We start from the raw sequence: 16,813 nt of genomic DNA on the forward strand, positions 1-16,813 counted from the left end.
TTTTCTCTTTTTAGTCTTAAACTGATGTCTAAATGCAACCGCATTTCATTGATGGTGAAAAAAGCTAGTGAGGAGAGACAAGAAACTATGATAATGTCAGAACCATTACCTTGACTGATAAAAATTCTTGTATTCCTAATTCTTAATCTGATAGTCATCATTACAACTGATGTAATTAACCCACTTTACTTTTAGAGAGTTGAGATTATTTTAATTAACTTGTAATATGTAACCCTAAAGTGTATGTTTATACAAGTCTATGTTATTTATTTATTTATTGGCTGTGCCTTGTGGCTTGTGGGGTCTCAGTTCCCCGACCAGAGGTTCAACCTGGGCCACAGCAGTGAAAGCCTAGAATTCTAACCTCTAGGCAACCAGGGAACTCCAGCTACGTTGCTGAAAACAAGAAAATAGCATGCATAGTATAGTTGATGTGGTTGGTTATGAGAGAGTTTTGCTAGTTGATTAACAACTTGCTTAAAAGAAAGGATAGCACACTAACTGAAAGTAGTGTTTATCAGATTTTGGAAGTATTAAAATTACATTTAGTATTAAGATGACCACTGTATTAGAGAAGGATGGGAGTTTCATCTTATATTCTGAATGAGAAAATTGAACTGTCCCTAAATTTTTTCTCTGTTACTACATCTCATCATGTTAAATCTTGCATAAGATGCTTTAATCTTGTATCCAAGCTCTACTATTTTTTCCTTTTAGGTGTTTTTATCAGTTCAATCTAATAATATTCTAGTTTATCTTAATATACCAGATGCTGTTTTCATATTTATTATCTACATGCCCTGCTTGGAAGGAGGCAGGAAACATTGTGGCATACTTTATTAGTGTTTCAGCAAGCTGTATTTATTTAAAAGCACTTGTTCTAGGATTTTTACTTTCACATTTTCTTAGTTTCTGATCTTTCACATATTTCTTCCAGTGTTTTTCAACTGGCAAGTAACATGGTTTAGTGATTAAAACATTTATTTAGGAAAAAGAAGAATTGTACTCTAATCGATGCTTCTCTGTTTATTTGCCCTGTTGTTATATTGGGGAATTAATCTCATTCTCGGTTAGACTATACATAATATTATCAATATTACCACTTCCTGTCTTGCCTCATGAGACTGGTGACCAAATTGTGGACTAGTCTATGTATAGGATGTATATAAATTTGAGGTATTAATATTTGTCTTCATTTTGTATGGAATTCTTTTTTTATCATTTATATTCTATGATAAAACTAGAGTGTTAATTTATGAGTCTTAATTTGCTCTTTCCTTTCATGTCTAAAGTTTTGATTTGTTGTTAGCTTTTTAAAGAAATGAAAAGCTCACCAAGCTGCTATTCCAAGCCATTGCAGATAGCAACTGGTGTTAGAGAAATTATCATCCGTGGTGTTCAAATGGCCTGTCTTCTTGAGAAGACCAGTAGGGGATGATGATTAAAACAATTTGCCAAAGGGGTTGATAGAGAAAGCTGATGGAGAGGAGAGAAAAAAGAAATGAAGGCTATCTAGTTGTTAATTCTCTATATAAGCACACTGATTAAAAGTTAGGAATTGTAAGGCAAAGAAACCAGAAAGAGTAGCTCAGATCTTTCTGTCTGATATGGGAATGCTAGAGAGGTTAATTAGGCCTTTTTTAAAAATCGAGTCCAAAAGTCCAGAAAAAATGGGTTGAAAGTTTGTGGGTCAGTACAGAAAGCAGTTCCTTGAACCTGAGAAAATCTGATGATTGGGGACAAAATGTTGGAAAAGCCTCTTCACTTTAAGTTCAAAGAAGTTATATTGATTACAAGGGAAATTATAGATTGCTGGGGAAGTCACTATTTTTCTCTGTGTTTTAAAATTTCTAAAATTGCTAATTTGCTTAATAGTTAATGTTTAAGTTCAGCTGTTTTAATAAATCAGCTTATTTAAGATAATGAAAGAAGAAAAACCGTGTGTTAAACTGACATGGAACTTAAAAAATGTAGGCTGGTGATCACTGGTCACTGCTAAGTGTGTTGTTAATGAAGACTATAAGTGGGGTGTGCAGTCACTGTGCCTTGCCATAGGCCTTACCATTCACTGTGTTATAACTGATCCAAACCATACACCTGTTATCCCCTAGCCAATATAATCATCTCAGTTTGCAGTTCCTCCTTTAGCCTGTTTTGACTGGAACTCAGTGTTACATTCTGTACTATTTAATTACCTTAGCCTTTAAAATACATAAACCACTAAGTAAGGAGCCACTATTAACTTATATTGTACATTTAGGGCATTGGAGGAGTGTTGATGCCCTCCAAACAGAGATCACCAGGATTACATGTGATTGAGCCATGGGGGTGGAAGGGGAGTCTCAGGGGGTGCTAAAAGACTTATAGGATTTGGGCTTGTACTTGGTGATTGGAAGAAGGTTTAAGAATATGAGGGTTTGCTATGGATGGAATGCCATCAAGAAGTAGGAGTAATTCTGTGATTGAGAATATTAATAAATCTCATCTATAGGGAGGGCAGATTAGAGCAAGGCTAAAACTATAATCAGTAAAAAAGCAGCTGTCACTCATTAGGATAAGGGGTGGCTTGGACAAGGTTCATACTTTATCTTTGTCAAGACATGATTACAAATTTGCTTTTGTCTTGATCTGTCATGGTTAAAGAATGGCCTTGTCTAATATTGGTATTCAGTGAAATTGCTTAGTTCAACAGGAAAATGCCAAGGCCTCCCTTTGAATGCAGCTTGTTCATAGTAAGACAAGGACTAGCTGATAGTACAAGACCAGTTCCTAGATTTCAGGAGGTATTTTCTCTTTCTCAGCAGTATAGGGAGAATTCTTCTGTAACCAAAATAGATTAATATGAGAAGGATAGCCATGTTTTATAGTATCTTCATTTTACTGAGTTTTAGCAAGAGTCAAATTCTTATAAAAAGAGTATATGACAAAGAAGGAACACTACTGAAGTTAAGGGAGAATGAAAAAGGAACAGGTAGCTGAAATTGTCAGAGAATTAAGAAGTAACTCATGATAAAATTCAGGTTCTGCATACTTTATGTACAAGGATAAAAAGAGTTCTCTTTGGAGACAAGCCTACAAGCATTGAGGGTAGGCCTCATTGAGAAAGTGGCTTGAGCAAGGACTTGAGGAAGTGAGGAAGTTAGCCATGTAGATTTCTAAGGTAAGAATGTACCAGAAAGAAGAAACAGCCAGTGTAAAGTTTATAAGGTGTGAGTATCCATAGCATGTATGAGAAACAGAAGGCTATGGTAGCTAAAATATAGTGAGCAAGATGGGAGAGTGATAGGAGTAGAGGTCAGAAAGGTAGGGATATGGAGCAGCAGATAATGTAGATCCTGGTAGGCATTTGTACGTACTTTGACATTTATTCTCAGTGAAATGGAATCATTTGGAAGAGTTTCAGTCAGGTCATTCAGAGCATGAAATGACTTGCATTTTAAAGGTTTACTCTGGTTATGTGTAGAAACAGTATGGTACAAGGGTGAAAAGTAACCAGTTTAGGTGCTATTTCAGTCGCCTCTAGTGATAGTGGTGGAAGTAGTGAGATGTAGACAGACTCTAGATACATTTGAAGGTTGAGTCAACAAGATTTCATGATGGTTTGGATGTGGGATGTGAGATAAGAGTCAAGAATGATCTCAGTGGTATTGGTCTGTGCATGTAGAAGGATAGAGTGCTGCCAGCTGAGATGGGGACATCTCTGGGACTCGTAATTTTTAGTGGAAAAAAATCAGGGGCTCATTTTTGGACATGTTACATTTAAAATAAGATATACAGATGTTCATAGGGGTTTGGAGTTCAGTCGAAAGGGAAATGTGCTAGCTATACATATTTGAGAATTGCCAGCATGTAGATGGTATATAGAGCCTGAGATTAGATGCAGTCAACAAGGCCATGAATATGAAAGAGGACTAAAGAGTGAGCCCTGGTGGCAACCCAACATTAAGAGATCTGGAGGAAGGAGAGAAAGGTACAAAAGATACTGAGAAGGAACACTACTGAGGAAGGAAGGAAGCCAATAGAATGAAAATATTTGTTTTTCTTGCTACATTTTAGCTTTCAAGAAAAGGAACTATGTCTCAGTATCTACAGTCCATAGCATGGGTACATATTTGCTGAATAATATAGAGAATAAATAATTTCAGTTCGAGACATGTTTTATTTAAGGTACCTAACCAGTACCTAAAGGGCATTTGAAAATTCTTATTTGGAGTTAAGGAGAGAGGGGGGAACTGGAGATACAGATTTGGAACCTGAACATATATATGGTAAGAATTGAAATCACAGTGAATACATTGCTAGCAATTTGTAAAAGCAGGAAACCAGTGAGTACTTCAAAACTACTTGCTTAGGAAAAAATTACTACGATGTATCTGAAATTAGAGTTACTGTTTCATAGATACTGGTTGGTTAATTTTTATAAACCACATGCTATGAAATAAAGTACTTTAAAATTTGAAAAATATGAAGTAATGTATTTGTGGAAGATGTTATAACCATTACTGTCCATTAAAAATTTAAATTGCAGAAATCTAACATAGAACTCTTTTTTTTTTTTAAATAAATTTATTTATTTATTTATTTTTGGCTGTGTTGGGTCTTCGTTGCTGCGCGTGGGCTTTTCTCTGGTTGTGGCGAGCGGGGGCTACTCTTCGTTGCGGTGCCCAGGCTTCTCACCTGCGGTGGCTTCTCTTGTTGCAGAACACGGGCTCCAGGCGCGCAGGCTTCAGTAGTTGTGGCACACGGGCTCAGTAATTGTGGCTCTCAGGCTCTAGAGCTCAGGCTCAGTAGTTGTGGTGCACAGGCTTAGTTGCTGCGCGGCATGTGGGATCTTCCCAGACCAGGGCTCGAACCCGTGTCCCCTGCATTGGCAGGCAGATTCTTAACCACTGTGCTTCCAGGGAAGTCCTAGAACTCTTAAAATTATCTTTCTCCATATAAAATTTTAGGTCAGTAGAACATACTGTAGTCTTTGGTCTTTTTCTCCTTAGATAGACTTTATCATGTACTAAAAATATTATAGTTCTTGGAATAATGTCATTTACGTAGACTATTTCAAGATACATTATAGACTTTAATAAAAACCAATGAAATGATATGTAAAGCTGAGTATGAAAATGAAGTCAGGCTCTAATGAGGACAGTGTAGAATGTCCTCCCACCTTTCCTCTAGATGCGGATTTTTTTTTTTTTTAAGTATATGATAAGAATTATTCACCACAACCAAGTGGGACTCATTCTGGGCATTCAAGTTTGATATTTGAAAATAAATCAGTGTTATTCAACACATCAGTAGACATATAATGAACTTGGTAATTCCATTCCTTGTTGTTTACTCAAAAGAAATGAAATACATGTCATTTGAAATTAAATATAGTGATTTTTTTTTTAAGTTCATTACACCTTTTTCATAATTATTGAAACCTCCTTCCTTTTTTTGCCCTATTCGTCAGTGTCTCCCACATCTACCATGGGCGCCGTGCTGCTACCAGATATTCCTTAGGGCCTGCCACCTAGGAGAGTTATTTTAATGTATCCTCAGTAGAATTATCACTTGAGGCAAATTATTTGTTAGTTGAAGAACTGATAAGAATTTAACTCCTAAATTTATAGGATTCAGTAACACTAAATATTTTGTGTGTAAATAAATGAGAGAAAAGAAAGAAGAAAAATTAGTGTAAAAAAATCAATGTTATTATTAGTGGGTAAGTCAAATTTAACGAGTTGTACAAAAGTACAGTATACTAAGTAGTTACATGTGTTTAGAATAGAGAATTGAGTCAGCCTAAATAAGACCTATTAGCAGTAATATAAGAAGCATACAGATACTATTAAGTAATTCATTGTATAAATGCCCTAAAATATATATTTGAAGTATTAAATGTGCAGGTAAAGGAATGCTTTGTAGATCAGTTGTTCCATTTTGGGGACTTGTAACAGGGTTGTCAAGTTTTTATTTCAGCATTAAGAAAATTCTTATCCCTCATTCCCTCCAAAAAGCAACATCTCTCACATTCCTATTACCATAATTTTATTTAAAACTGACTTGTCACTCAAAAGAAAATGAATGCTATAAAGCCACTGAAGTTTAAAACTTACATGAAATGAAAAATTTCCAAAATCAACTTAAGAAGAAATAGAAAACTGAAAATACTAAATCAAATTAGTGGTCAGAAAAACTGTTAGACCTAATTTTAGGGAAAAGTTGGACCAAACCTTCATGGAATGGGATAATCCTTAATTTATAAAATCTATTCTAGAGATTAGAAAGGGAGGAAAGTACTTGACTCAACTTATAAGGGTAATAAAACTTTAATAACAGAAATAGATAAAGACTGTCTAAATTAAAATGTTGGAAATTCTCTGCTGGGATGACAGGAGTAGCTCTGCTGTAGATCTCATCCTGTCTCAGGCTAGCCCAGGCATCCCAGGCATGTCCTCATAGGACAGTTAGGGGAACCTGAGATCTAGTGGAAATTAGGCAGGGCTTTTTTAAACCCTTGATTTCATCAATTGTGTTAACAGTTTAGTGGCCAAACCAAAACAGATGGCTGAGCCCAGAATCAGGATTAGGGAAATTATACTTCGCATTTTGTTGGGAGGAGCTGGTACATCACATTCAGAGAGTGGTAATAGGGAGTAGTGAGTGGTCATTAATGTAATCCATCTATCACGTATACCTAGAAATAAACTTAACAGAAAATGTGCAGTATGGGCTTCCCTGGTGGTGCAGTGGTTGAGAGTCCGCCTGCCGATGCAGGGGACACGGGTTCGTGCCCCGGTCCGGGAAGATCCCACATGCCGCGGAGCGGCTGGGCCCGTGAGCCATGGCCGCTGAGCCTGCGCGTCTGGAACCTGTGCTCCACAATGGGAGAGACCACAACAGTGAGAGGCCCGTGTACCGCAAAAAAAAAAAAAAAGTGCAGTATGATCTAAACAGGAAGACATAAAACTATGGAATAGATCAGTAGAAGAGGGTAACAGAAAAGACTGTCCAGAAGCATAACCATGGAATATGACACACAAAAATTCCTCTACAAATGGAATATGACACACAGAAATGCCTCTACAAATCAGTGGAATAAGGAAAACATATTTCATAAGTGTTGGCACAGTGTTTTTATATGGGAAATAGTAAAAACAAAGAGAGCCTTACTTCACAGTATATACTAAAATAAATTGCAGATTAAGTAATATGAAAAACAAAAATTACTATTATTAGAAAATGTAGAAAACTATTTTTACGACTTTGGAGTAGAAAAGATGTCTTATTCAAATATTAAAAGCACAGCAGTAAAGGAATGAAATTTCTACATGACAAAATATAAAGTAAAAATTCATGACAGACTGTGAGAAAACATTTGATATACTAGTATTTCTAAAGAATGCTTACAATCAGTAATTTAAAAAATCCAATAAAAAATGTGCAGTGAACAGAGAATTCAAAGAAGAAGAAATAAAAATGATCAGTAGGAAGCAATGCGAGCGTCTATCAGCAGATGGATAGAGAAGACATGTTTTATACGTGTGTGTGTGTGTGTGTGTGTGTGTGTGTGCATGATGAAATATTAATCAGCCGTAAAAAGGAATGACATTCTGACATTTGCAGCAATGTGGATGGAGCTAGAGTTTTTTGTTTTTTGTTTTTTGTTTTCTGTGACATGCGGCATGCAGGATCTTAGCTCAATCTTAGTTCTCTGACCAGGGATCAAACCCATGCCCCCTGCGGTGGAAGCGCAGAGTCTTAACCACTGGACCACCAGGGAAGTCCCTTTTTTAAAAGATTTTTTAAGTTCAAGTATAGTTGATTTACAGTGTTGTGTTAGTTTCAGTTGTACAGCAAAGTGATTCAGTTATGCATATACATTTGTGTATGTGTTTATGTGTAAGTGTGTGTGTGTGTGTGTATACATATTCTTTTTCAGATTTTTTCCCTTGTAGCTTTACAAAACTATTTCTGTTTTGTATATAAGTTCATTTGTATCTTTTTTCTTTTTCTTAAAGATTCCACATATAAGCGATATCATATATTTGTCTCTTTCTATCTGTCTTCATTTAGTATGATAATCTCTAGGTCCATCCATGTTGCTGCAAATGGCCTTATTTCATTCTTTTCTATGGCTGAGTAATATTCTATTGTATATATATACCACATTGTTATCCATTCCTCTGTCGATGGACATTTAGGTTGCTTCCATGTCTTGGCTATTGCAAATAGTGCTGCAGTGAACACTGGGGTGCATGTATCCTTTTGAATTATAGTTTTCTCTGGATATATGCCCAGGAGTGGGATTGCAGGATCATATGGTAGCTCCATTTTTAGTTTTTTAAGGAACCTCTGTGCTGCTCTCCATAGTAGCTGTACCAATTTACATTCCCACCAACAGTGGAGTAGGGTTCCTTTTTCTCCACACCCTCTCCAGCATTTTTATGTAGACTTTTTCATGATGGCCATTCTGACCCATGTGAGGTGATACCTCATTGTAGTTTTGATTTGCATTTTTCTAATAATTAGCGATGTTGAGTCTTTTCATGTGCCTTTTGGCCATCTGTATGTCTTCTTTGGAGAAATGTCTGTTTAAATCTTCTGCCCATTTTTTGATTGGATTGTTTGTTGTTTTTTTAATATTGAGCTGTATGAGCTGTTTATATATTTTGGAGATTAATCCCACGTCGGTCGTATTGTTTGCAAATATTTTCTCCCATTCTGTGGGTTGTCTTTTTTGTTTTGTTTATGGTTTCCTTTGCTGTGCAAAAGCTTTTTAAGTTTAATTAGGTCCCATTTGTTCATTTTTGGTTTTAGTTCCATTACTCTAGGAGATGGTTTCAAAAAGATATTACTGTGATTTATGTCAAAGAGTCTTCTGCCTAAGTCTTCCTCTAGGATTGTTATACCATCTGGTCTTACATTTAGGTCTTTAATTCATTTGGATTTTGTTTTTGTGTATGGTGTTAGAGAATGTTCTAATTTTATTCTTTTACATGTAGCTGTCTAGTTTTCCCAGCACCACTTATTGAAGAGACTGTCTTTTCTCCATTGTATATTCTTGCCTCTTTTGTTGTAGATTGATTGATCACAGGTGTGTGGGTTTATTTCTGGGCTTTCTCCCCTGTTCCTTTGATCTATATTTCTGTTTTTGTGCCAGTACCATACTGTTTTGATTACTGTAGCTTTGTAGTATGGTGTGAAGTCAGGGAGCTTGATTCCTCCAGGAAGGGGAGAGGGACTAGATAGGGGCATGAGATTAGGAAATATGATCTACTATGTATAAAATAGATAAGCATCAAAGATATATTGTAGGGCTTCCCTGGTGGCGCAGTGGTTGAGAGTCCGCCTGCCGAGGCAGGGGACACGGGTTCGTGCCCCGGTCCGGGAAGATCTCACATGCCGCGGAGCGGCTGGGCCCGTGAGCCATGGCCGCTGAGCCTGCGTGTTCAGAGCCTGTGCTCCGCAGCGGGAGAGGCCACAGTGGTGAGAGGCCCGCGTACTGCAAAAAAAAAAAAAAGATACATTGTACAGCACAGGGAATTATAACCATTGCCTTGTAATAATTTTAATGGAGTATAATCTGTAAAAAAATATGGAATCACTATACTGTACACCTAAAACTTGCGTAATGTTGTGAATCAGCTGTACTTCAATTTAAATAGATCATTAAACACGTGAAAATGTGTTCAGCATCTCTAGGAAATATCAGGAAAATATCTAGTTTTAATTAATATTTCTATTATTTCTGGTGAGGTTCAACCCCTTATACTAGCAAAAAGTAAAGACATTATCAAATGTCAACAAGAATATAAATAGGTACTGTAGTATGAAAATTGATATTACCACCCTGGAAAAGAATTTGGACGTTATCTAGTGATACTGATAACTATGTGCCATGTCCTATTCCAGTAGTGAACAAGAGAGGCAAAGATTCTCCCCTCACAGAGCATGTACTCTTAGTGGTGCCTGATAAGCAAACTTCTAAAGATAGGTAAATATATGTTAATCTGCTTTACATTGTCCCATGTATCCCTGGGTTTTCATATATTTTTTTCCCCTCTATGTTTCAGAATGGCTGTTTTCTGTTGCCATGTCTTCCTGTCTCTCTGACATGTTCTCCTACAGTGACTAATCTTTTAATCCTGTCCTTTGGATTTTTCATTCACATATTGTATTTATCATTTGTAAAGTTTCTATTTCTTACATTTAATCTTTTCCTCTCCATTTTGTTCATTTTTTTCCTTTAAGTACAATAGCTGTTTTAAAGTCCTTTTTTTGTTAATCTTGTTATCTAAGTAGAGAGAATAATACAATAAACCTGATGTGCCTACCAACCAGCTTCAAAATTTATCAGTATGTTATAGTTTCATTTATACCTCCTATTTTGCCACCTCTGATTGTTTTAAGGCAAATAAGACAACCTCTTTCATGTATAAATATGTTAAGATGAAACTCTCTATTATCTCACTTAAAAAAGAGAACCAGCTGACAGTAATTCCTTAATATCATTAGATATCCATCAATGTTAACATTTTCTGATTTGAAGCTTTACATGAACTCTGTAAGTTCCAGCAAAATTTCCTTAAACTAAAATTGAAAAAAAAAAAAAAGAATCATCTTGAAACTGTTAGGGAAATTGAATTTTAATAAAACAACAATGATAAAACCTTTCCTTAAGGATCATTAAGCCCAGATTTTTTAAATTGAAATTTTTATTGAGATAATTGTAGATTCACATGCAGTTTTAAGAAACATTACAGAGTGGTACTCTTGTATTTGTCACCTAGTTTCCCCCAATGGTAATGTTTGCAGTTATTATAGAACAGTATAATATTGACATTAATACAGCCCCCCAGTCTTACTCAGATTTTTCGCGTGTGTGTGTGTGTGTGTGTGTGTGTGTGTGTGTGTGTGTGTGTGTGTGTGTGAAGTAGATTTGGATATTTACCACGGTCAGTTCTCTTTGATCTCCTCTTACCTGGGTAGTTGTTCAGTTTTTCTTTGTCTTTATCTTTTTAGACGCGGAGAGTTTTGAAGATTACTGGCCAGGTGTATAGGATTTCCCTTAATTTGGATTTGTTTGATGTTTGCTTATGATTCAATTCAGGTTGGGTGTTTGGGGCAGGAACACGACAGTAGATGCTGCACCCCTTGTCAGTGTGTGTCTTAAGATTAGTTGCCCCGTGATGATGCTGTTAACTGCTCATGCTAACTTTGAAACAGTTTAAGTGGTGCGTATGAGATTTCTTCACTTTTTCCCCCTCTTAAAATTAATAAGTATTTTGGGGAGAGAAACTTTGAGACTATATAAATGTATACTGTTTTTCTTCATTCTTTAACCCACTAATTTTAGCATCCATTGATGAGTTTTGACTGATCAGTTATTACTGTAATATTTGCCAGTTGATGATTTTGTATCATTCATTTTTCATGATCTGAAATTCTGTACTTGGGCACTGTAGTAAACTTGCTTAGAATCATACATCAATGAAGTTGAAAGAGCCTTAAATGATCCTTTAGTGTCAGCCCCTTTGATATACATGTTATGTTAGTGGAGGAATGAGTCTTATAACACAGAATTTTTTGAATATTTTTAAAAGTTACTAATTCGCACTCCTAGTCTAGATTAGAACAGTACTACTTAAAGTTTCTCTATGGATTATTGCTAGTTCACAAATTATTGTTGCTATATTTTTGCTAAGATAAGTTGAAGAGATAAGATTAAGTGCTAAGAAACTTCTACCATAATTTGACTTGTCACATTTGTGTTGTATTTTACAGAAGTATTGGTGTACAACTGCGTCAGGCATATCCACTGGCATATCTGATACATATTTTCTACCTCTTCTATCTTCAGCTTTGCTTTCAGCTTTGTTGTCCTGTATGTATTAGGGACCAGCTCAATCTGGAGCCCAGCAATTAAGAAGTAATGCCTCTTTTATACACACTACTATATAAAAAATAGATAACCAATAAGAACCTACTGTATAGCACAGGGAACTCTTCTTAATACTCTGTAATGACCTATATGGGAAAAGAATCTAAAAAAGAGTAGATATATGTATATGTATAACTGACTTATTTTACTGTACAGCAGAAACTGACACAACATGTAAATCAACTATACTCCAATAAAAAATTTTTAAAAATTAATGCATCTTTTTATGTGAAAAAACAAAGAATGCTTAATTGTTTTGAATTTTGTGTCCTTAATACCACATAGAGAAGGCACTGATTTTCAGAAGAGCTGGGAGAAGGAAAGGAAGGCAGAACTAAACAAGATAATTAGCAGTAGTCATAAAGAGGCAAAAGAGCGAAGAGAAATTGTTGTGCAGATGGTTCTGTTCGTTTGACGTTGGTGTTGTCAATTTATCAAGAATCTGCTCAGTTGGTAAATTTTGAATCTGAAAAGTGTACATTAATTATTAATATTATTATGATTTTTTCCTTTGTAATAGATTCTTTTCACTTGATCATTGATTATTTGTTCATTTTCTAGGAATACAGGAGTTTCCAGAAAATATAAAAAATTGTAAAGTTTTGACAATTGTGGAGGCCAGTGTAAATCCTATTTCCAAGTGAGTTCTTCTCTGTTGACTTAAAAGTTACCTTTGTGAATAAAGCAAGTATGATATAGTAGAATATTACTTTCTACATTTTAATGAACAGTTAATACCAATCTGAAATCTGCACAAAATTTTAGTTAGATTAAAAAGGAGCCTTTTAATTACTCTTTCTAACTCCATATATTACAGAGGTAAATTTGACGTCCATACAGATAAGGCAAGTGCTTTTCCCCAAGTCTCACAGATAGTGAATGTCAGAAATGAGACTAGAATCCAGGTCTCCTAGCTCAATGTTACTTGAACAATATAAAAATGTCTTCACCTGCAAATCCAATGTATGTGGCACACTCAAACTTTTGAAAAGAAAGAAACCGAAGGGTCAAAAAGGTAAAAACAACAAAAAAAGGGAAAAGCCATGTGATTGGTTGTACTATATACCAGAGGTCACATATATTCTTTTATGATGGTAATGGCTTTAAGCAGAATGCTTTCTTAGCACCAAAGCTGTTAAATTTTGCAAAAATGGAATGATGAAGCAAAAGGTGAATAGTGTGAAGCATAGCTTAGTATAGCTAAGTTGAAAGTTGAAACCAGCTTTCACATATTACAGTATTGTATTTAACGAGTTTTTCCAAACATAGGCAAACATGTAAAGGACAAACATGTAAAGATGATGTTTTACCTTCATCTGAAAATTTTGCTGTAGCATCAAGTTCTAGATTTGTAATTTCTTTTGTAAGCCAGAGGAAATAAAAGTAAAGCTACTTACAGGCTCTTATATGATCTTAAATGTCATTCAGCTTTTAATGTTATTTCTTTCCATTTGGTCATTATAAAATTATACAATCTTTCTTTGATTTTTTAGGGACCAAATATTGAAATTGAAAATAATCTAAACCAGTGTTTCTCAAATAGGGACTGTTTTGCTCTTATGGCTATTTGGTAAATTCTAGAGACATTTTTTGGTTTTCACAACTTGTGGTGGTGGACAGTGCTGCTGGCTTCTAGTGGGTCAGAGGCTAGGGTTGCTGTTAAACATTCTACAATGCAGAAGACAGCCTCCTGACAACACAGAATTATCCAGCCCCAAAAGTCAATACTGTCAAAGTTTAGAATTCTTTGTCTAGTCCTTTGGATTGGTGTTAGATAAGGTGAATTTCAAGAGTGTCTGCTGATATATCATAGTCATGGCCTGAATACATTTCTGTGTGTTGTGGCTCATTCATAGTTGACTGTTATGTGCAGATTTTATCTTATTGAGACAAATATTGCCTCACTTCCTTTTAAAAAATGATGAAGGTGTAAACATTGAAACAGGTAAGTTATTATAAAAAGCAAATGTCAATTTGAGGATCACTCATAAAAGTGAAGAGGTGACTGTTATCTGTTAAGAACATGTGTTGGTTAGACAGTTTTTTAGACAGATTTTAATAAGAAACTAAAATTCTGTATATGAATTAAATTTAAATTCTGGTTTATTTTACATAGGCTTCCTGATGGATTTTCTCAGCTGTTAAACCTAACCCAGTTATATCTGAATGACGCTTTCCTTGAGTTCTTGCCAGCTAATTTTGGCAGGTAAGTTACAGTTTCTTCTAAAACCTTCTCTTGTTAGCTCTTGTAAAGTTTACAAAACTACAGGTTGCTTTAGTAATACTATTAATTACAGTTTCATAGGCTCTTCTTTTGTAATTATTTCCAAGCATTGTAGTTTTTATAGTTTCTTTAGAACTTGTTATTTTGTCTTGGAATTTATTTTCCCAAGTAGAAATAAGCAGTGAAAATTTAAAAGAAAAATGTAATTTAACACTTGGTTTTAAAGTATGTAAAAATAGGGAGTTTATTTAAATCGGGATAATTTTTGCATATTTGAGATAGAATGCACTTAGCACTTACACATTTTTTAAAATGATCTAATTATTGGTTTATCTGTCTTCACTGGAATCAAAGTTCTGGAGAAAAGAAAAATGTGTTTCTGGGGTCCACCCCATTGCTCCCTGCTTGAACTTAGACCGATTCTTGTCATACTGTAGTCCCTGAGTAATTTTTCTAGTGGAAAAATGAATCAGTAAGTGAACAATAGGTATCAAATTATTATTGTGTTTAGATTAATTGCTAGAGAAAATGCTATCCAAATACATGTTAATATGGTAGTCATCTTTTTGTCTTGAAGACAAATACCATATGATCTCACTTGTATGTGAAATCTTAAAAAAAACCACCAAAACCCCAAGCTCATAGATACCAGAGAAAAGATTGGTGGTTGCCAGAGGTGAGGGGGCGGGGGTGGGCAAAATGGGTGAAGGTGGTCAAAAGGTACAAACTTCCAGTTATAAAATAAATAAATCATGGGGATGTAATGTATAGCATGGTGACTGTAGTTAACCATATTGTATTGTGTGGTATTTGAAAGTTTCTAAGAGAATAGATCTTAAAAGTTCTCATCTCAAGAAAAAAAAAATTTTGTAACTGTGTATAGTGACAGATGTTAACTAGACTTTTTGTGGTGACCATTTCACAATACAGTTGACCCTGGAACAATGCATGGATTAGGGGTGCTGATCTTCCACACAGTCAAAAATCCACATATAACTTATAGTTGGCCCTCCATATCTGTAGTTCCTTAGTATCCAAGGTTCCAAATCCACAGATTGAACCAACCACAGATCGTGTGGTACCATAGTATTTACTGTTGAAAAAAATCTGTGTATAAGTGGATTCGCACAGTTCAAACCCATGTTCTTCAAGGGTCAGCTATGGGCTGGCTTTAGCTCAAGCGGTTACTCTGTCCCATTGGACTTCTGATGCCTATGTTGTTCAAGGGTCAACTGTACATACAAATATCGAATCATTATGTTGTACACCTGAAACTAACAATGTTGTTTGTCAATTGTATTTCAAAAAAGAAAAAAGAATTCTGTCCTATGGGAACCACATTATAGTGCTTTATATATTTACATACATACACATATGTATGTATGTATGTACACACATATATGTATATACACAAATGTGTATGTATGTGTATACATATATGCATGTCGTGTACTTGTCAGATTTCTGTATCTGGATCACTTTTTAAAATTGAAATGTATTTGACATGTAACACTGTGTAAGTTTAAAGTATACAGCCTGCTGACTTCATACGTTGTATGTTGTAATATGATTGCTGTTGTAGCATTAGTGAGCACCTCTGGACCAGTTCATCTGCTCATTTATCCTCTAATTTTATTGGAATGTGCGTCACTGAAGTGCCAGAGGATTTTCTCCTTTTCCATGTCCCCTTGTGTTTCTTTATTTTTCTCTCTCAGAGCTCAACCCTAGAGTTAAATTATTGTTCTCTAATCTACTAATGACTAATAATCTGGGGAGGTTTTTTCAGAAAAATGCATGAAATTCGTTAGGATGGATATTGGGGCAGTTATTTTGTGCTTTGGATATGTCAAGAAGTGTTTATCCCCCCCACCATTAATTCTGAGGAGCAAAAATAGTCTTTTCTTCCTTTATATTTCTGTGTAATTTTTAATACAATATTCTGCACGTTGTAATTACACAATAAATATTGGTTGCTTTAAAATTTTAGAGGATTGCATTAATTTGTTAAATTCTTTATCTTTGTTATACATGCTTGATTTATTTTATTTGTTTTGCAGATTAACTAAACTTCAGATATTAGAACTTAGAGAAAACCAGTTGAAAATGTTGCCAAAGTAAGTAAACATGCTATCCTTTGTGAAATTTAGTTTAGAATTTTAAATTCTTAAATCCTTAGAGAAATATTAACTTATTAATATCTAGCATGTGAGTGCAAATTATTTTAAAAGACTGACATTTGTGGTCTTTGTATATTAATTAGTGGTGTTCAATATAAAAATCTGTATATCTGTTGGTATTTAGTAGTGATTTCATAGCTCTCTGGAACTCAGTCTTGTGTGACAAAAGTCAGAATAATAAGTATGTAAAGCCCACCTGAGTCCCAAATTAAGATCCCCGTTTCTATACTAGAGCTCTTACATAGTACTCATTAGAGAGACTCATAAGGTCTTCATGTAAAGTCTGGTAACTCTTTTTAAGTTTTCAGAACTTGTTTGGTTTTAGTCTGTTGTAAATTGGAAATGGGATGGAGGGCCCCCTACTGGTAAGCTAACATCAAGAGGAGATGGCAGTCCAAGAGCAAATAAGATAAAACTAAAACAGATATACAAACTCAAAATGCACTGGTCTATGTCCATTTATTGAAGAAACGTCTTAAAACACCC

The 16,813-nt window shown here is 35.1% G+C and overlaps 1 protein-coding gene across 13 annotated transcripts in view; it reads left to right on the top strand.

Annotated features, from left to right (window-relative positions):
* The window catches only part of ERBIN (erbb2 interacting protein), a 107,490-nt gene that overhangs the window by 44,852 nt on the left and 45,825 nt on the right, over window positions 1–16,813 (top strand). For all 13 annotated transcript variants that reach the window (XM_067730832.1, XM_067730836.1, XM_067730839.1 and 10 more), the window contains 3 exons: window positions 12,488–12,566; window positions 14,043–14,132; window positions 16,208–16,264. In XM_067730832.1, the coding sequence (XP_067586933.1) occupies window positions 12,488–12,566; window positions 14,043–14,132; window positions 16,208–16,264 (226 nt within the window). The remainder of the gene's footprint in view (window positions 1–12,487; window positions 12,567–14,042; window positions 14,133–16,207; window positions 16,265–16,813) is intronic.

This window comes from Pseudorca crassidens, chromosome 3, assembly GCF_039906515.1.
Source record: "Pseudorca crassidens isolate mPseCra1 chromosome 3, mPseCra1.hap1, whole genome shotgun sequence".
Lineage (NCBI taxonomy): Eukaryota > Metazoa > Chordata > Mammalia > Artiodactyla > Delphinidae > Pseudorca > Pseudorca crassidens.